Below are 4,544 nucleotides of genomic sequence, written 5' to 3'. Positions count from 1 at the left end.
TTTTTAAATTTGTCCATAATGACTTCAGTCGTTCATATGAAAGAATTAATCTTCATTTGGGAACTACCTATAAGATATGCTCTTAGTAATCTCTTGCTAATACGACTCTCGTTTAAAAAATACGAAACCTGTTAGGAAACGGCGCATTAGTTTTGAGGGGGTGATATTGTTGAGTCACAGCAGCAGTGGTCATTGGTACAAAATTAGCAATTCTTCGCTGTAATAGTAGCTTAACAGCTAAAAATAAATAAGTATAATGGTCGAAATTCACCCAATTCTTCAAGCGCTAACCTCCGTCTCAAGATGATTGGCTTGTTTCATGTACAAATCACACATCAAAAAGCCTATCTCTAGTATTGTTTTCAATTTTCAGACCAAAAAATTTGTGGGCCCGGAGAATATAAGAAGCATGTCATTGCATGAGTCATGAGCCCATCCGAAAATGAGCCTATCCGACCATAACTTCAGAGTTCAGAATTTGCATGGGAGACGATTCGCCTTTATGTAACTATGTTCACCAACATACCCAGGAATTATAACTATTCATGATGTTACACTTGTGTTGCCTTCCTGGGATATATCATATTCGATCTCTGGCATTTCATTGCAAAATGTTTCTAGCTGATTTTAAATCACCATGTCTAGCATATTTAGAGCTTCATCAAGTTTTCCAGCATTCGCTTACCCAATATATTCCAGCAGCAAAAAGTTGATTGTTGATTCCTCGAGATGACATTTCCATTTTCCTTCATTTCACAAATTTTGGGTTCAAGATGTCCCGACCATCAACTGTGATTTTCAGAACTCTAAAGGAAGAAGAGAGTAAAAAACAACTGGCTTGCTCGAAGGTGCATCTCAACCTCAAACACCATTCAGCATGGTGTCAAACACGCTTGACACGAGCAGGGGCCCAAATTCAAGTTCAATTCCACTATAGAAAGAAAATTCAAAACTGCATTGATAGTGACATTGATACTTCATTTAACAAGTTTTTCTAACCATTCACAAAAGGTGTTCTTGACAGAAATTCGGCCAATGGCTAATTGGCTATGTTCTTCTCCACGAGGATATTAGTAATGCCATTAATTTACAGCAAAATAAAGCTTTGGATGCCTTCAAAATACACCTTACGACTATCCATGCTTAAGGCAGTACAAAACTACAAAGCCCGAATGAACAAAAAAAAAGAGCAAACAATAAGAAAAAAAGAGAAATAACCTGCCTATGCATCATCTTCCTCCAACGTGTCTATCCGCAGGGGTCCTTTCATATCACCATGATTAGTGCCAAGTAGCTCACGCTTTGCTTTTTCAAGAAATTCTTCAGCCGCAGATCGGACAGACTGCTTCTCAGATGATTGATATTTCCTTTTCCTTGGGATGGTGTTACCCCTAGCAACCCCCTTCCCTTTGCTGATCTCCCTCATACTTTGTCTCTGCTCTGGAAGTCGAAGGGTTCTCATATAAGATAACGAAGAAAGAAAAAAAACGGTACTCAAGTTGTTATGAATGAACTACAAAGAGATGGACCATATACGGTATACCTGTAGAAAGATCAGGAAGAGAATGCTCGATGAAACGTGTTGCCGCCTTATAATTCAAGGTAGTAGAAGGACGCAATGGTGCTGTATCAGAAAAGATGAGGTCATTATAAGTTTGCCATTTCAGGAAAAGGAAAACATTTCACCACTTGATCCCCCCTAATAACTCTAGATAGAGAATAGAATATAAATCACACAACAGAAAATCAAAATGATTACGAGAGGAGAAAAGGAACACCTTTACTCAACGTCATAGAACGTTGTAGTTTCTCTTCGTACAAACTTAATCTTTCCTACAGTTCCAAGGAAAAAAAGATGTTAAAACATAAGATTCAAGAGTAGTTTGATGTGTAAAGGCTAAGCTATCAAAATCACGAATACAATTAAAAGGGCAATAATTGTATCTATCAATTTTCCTGCCAGAGTCATTCATATGTTGTTGTTCAGATTCCTCTAACAGAGTCCTACCCTGCCTCTATAAGTGACCTAATCTAAACGAGCAGGAACACCCAGGACAGGGAGATTCCATACAGTACAGCATGTTGATTTATCGTTCTATCCCACATAGTGGCAGACAGACCATGTTGGCATCACATGATACTCAATTGAACTGTCTACGAGTTCATTATTCAAATCATCCCCAGCGATGCTTTAGGATCGTAGTCATAAGTTCTGGCTGTTACTGGTGCTCGTATTTGTTTAGTTCAAAGCTATGACATCAAATAAAACATTTTCCATCAGGAGAAATAAACTTGGAGGAACATACGTCACCTATACATCCTATCTAGGACTCTAACATTTTCTAACCTCTTGTTATAAAGAAGAATAAAATCACTCACCGTCCACCTGTATGATTTCTTCCGCTCATTACGACTGGCACATATTTTTACCAGACGATACAAGACATTTTGATACCAATATGGATTCCAGGATTGCCTTTTAGGTTCCATAGCGCTAGAGACACACATATAACAATGCACGACTTACCATCTTAAACACTCATTCTCAAATCTTCTAACCAAAGCAGGCACCACAACATTAAAATTTACCAGTGCAGGTTATTGTGTTCATGTACCCATTTTATACTAGAACTGCTTAGAACTTTTCATGTATTTCCTCAAAAGCTTGAGCCATAATATATAGAACAGAAACTTTGCAATGTAATAGTCAGACTCTCATGGTGGAGCACACAAGAGTGTCTGCAATATCTTCTACTTTCTGTCACGTTACCTGAAACAGGTTGCTCTCACATCTCACACCAAACCAAATTAAAAGCCAAGTTGGCAGATTACAATCTTATGACAAACTACCCACTATATGAACAATTAGGAGAAAACCATATGTGACATGAATCTTATAGCCTCTAAAGAACCCAATTAGCTATTAATTCACCACCAAACGACAAAAGCACTCGACCAAAACGTATCTTTCTGTTATGCAAACTTGCAATCTCTCAGAAATCATACAACAACACACTTCCAAGGAGACACTGCCGGAGCAGGTGGTGGAGATCTGAACAATTACCTCTAACAGAAGGCAGAATGAACTAATTAAACCTCCAAAAGCTTCAAATATAAGAGCACACTCAAGTTTCTCTCCCTACTGCCATCTCACGGTAACCAAATAGCAGGTACACAACAAACTGATTGCTGTCTATGTTGGTAGCAAATCAATACAACCTCAAATCAGGCTGTTATTGATACAGAAACTAAGCTACATCCCAAACTCTTAGAGGCTTATTTCGGCGAAACCAAAATTAGGCTATCTTCCAAACTCCTAAGGCATATTTGGGCACGATTGAACCGAATACTAAATCGAACAACTAGTCTTCCATTTAAGGGTTTATTATGTGCAATTTCAGCAGGAAACAAAGAGACTGATGTATGAAATCAACTTACAAGGTCTGATTTGATAGGATGGTCATCTGGGTGAACACCATGGCATCTCAATTGCACTGTAAGCAGAACCGAAGCAGCCTTTGCGAGAATAAAAAGTGCTTGTGCTTGAGAAAGAGGAGGTAGTTCCGCAATAACATCTGGTTCATAAAGGGATAAGAACTCCAGGAATTGGATTTGTACTTCGTTCATGTTTAATTGGCTTCTATTGACAGCGTCGAGTACATTTTCAGGAATAATGCCATTATCTTCTCCTCCTCTTCCCATTCTGTAGATTTGTTCGGAGGGAAAGATGGGAATATCTAGAAGTGATGAGCTGAGCAGCAATTTCTGGGACTAAAAACTAGGGTTTGGGGTTTACTTCGTTTTCCTATCTCGTTGAGCGTTGAGAGATTTGAGTTCTCAGAGTTCTGACTTCTGGAATCAGTGGTTAGGGTTTTACTTTAAATTCCAAAACTAAAACCCAAATTTTTATTACCGTCTTAACCTAGGGCCTGTTTGGTTTTTTCACTGAAAAGGTGCTAGGATACTGAATTAACTCTTGATTAAGTAGAAAAGTCGACAAACCAAAAGTTAATATGGAAGTGAAAATTGAAAATTGACTTTTGAAAGAACGCGCAATTGAATGATATGTAAAGTAATTGGGAATATAAAAAAATGGAATTTAAATAATAAATCTGAGCGACCCATATCCATGTATTTTAACTAGTTCCTGATCTAACCTCACTAATCAGGTTTAATGATTATTAATTATAATTAGAAAATGTATAAGATTATTTGTTAAATGATTAGTGTACAATGATTTGGGTGAGGTGAGAGTAGAAGGAGAGAAAAAATTGAATATTTTGAGAGAGAGGTTTTGGGTGAAAATATTAGATAATAGTGAAGAGATAAGTGATGCTGAATTTTTAGCTCAACTACAACAACGGGTCAATCTTGAATCTTCAGCTAATTATAACGATTCACAATTACAATTATTCTTGGAACCAACACCCTTGAATCATGATTTTTATTAAGATGGAGATTTTCTTGAAGAACCAACCCAAGAAAATAAACAAGCTTAACGTATAATCACTCCCAATACTCAGATACATGGGTTAATAAGTTGA

At 37.3% G+C, this 4,544-nt stretch overlaps 1 protein-coding gene across 1 annotated transcript; it reads right to left on the bottom strand.

The window, feature by feature from the left end:
- Nucleotides 1–976: 976 nt before the first annotated feature.
- LOC113323038 (nuclear nucleic acid-binding protein C1D-like) lies at nucleotides 977–3,878 on the bottom strand. The gene is made up of 4 exons (XM_026571275.1): nucleotides 3,439–3,878; nucleotides 1,779–1,833; nucleotides 1,544–1,624; nucleotides 977–1,440 (listed from the first exon to the last, which is right to left on the bottom strand). The coding sequence occupies exons 1-4, from the start codon at nucleotides 3,700–3,702 to the stop codon at nucleotides 1,223–1,225; spliced, it is 618 nt and encodes a 205-aa protein (XP_026427060.1). The 5' UTR covers nucleotides 3,703–3,878; the 3' UTR covers nucleotides 977–1,222.
- Nucleotides 3,879–4,544: the final 666 nt, after the last annotated feature.

The sequence above is a fragment of the Papaver somniferum genome, chromosome 11, assembly GCF_003573695.1.
Source record: "Papaver somniferum cultivar HN1 chromosome 11, ASM357369v1, whole genome shotgun sequence".
NCBI lineage: Eukaryota > Viridiplantae > Streptophyta > Magnoliopsida > Ranunculales > Papaveraceae > Papaver > Papaver somniferum.
This window is presented reverse-complemented; position numbering and strand designations above follow the sequence as displayed.

Bases quoted from the DNA above. Each gene is read 5' to 3' on its own strand.
- LOC113323038 (XM_026571275.1), bottom strand. From the start codon at position 3,702: ATGGGAAGAGGAGGAGAAGATAATGGCATTATTCCTGAAAATGTACTC. The intron at 1,834-3,438 runs GTAAGTTGATTT...TTGGAACTGTAG, and splicing joins ATCCTATCAAATCAGACCTT to GAAAGATTAAGTTTGTACGA. The intron at 1,625-1,778 runs GTGTTCCTTTTC...TTTCTGATACAG, and splicing joins TTCTATGACGTTGAGTAAAG to CACCATTGCGTCCTTCTACT.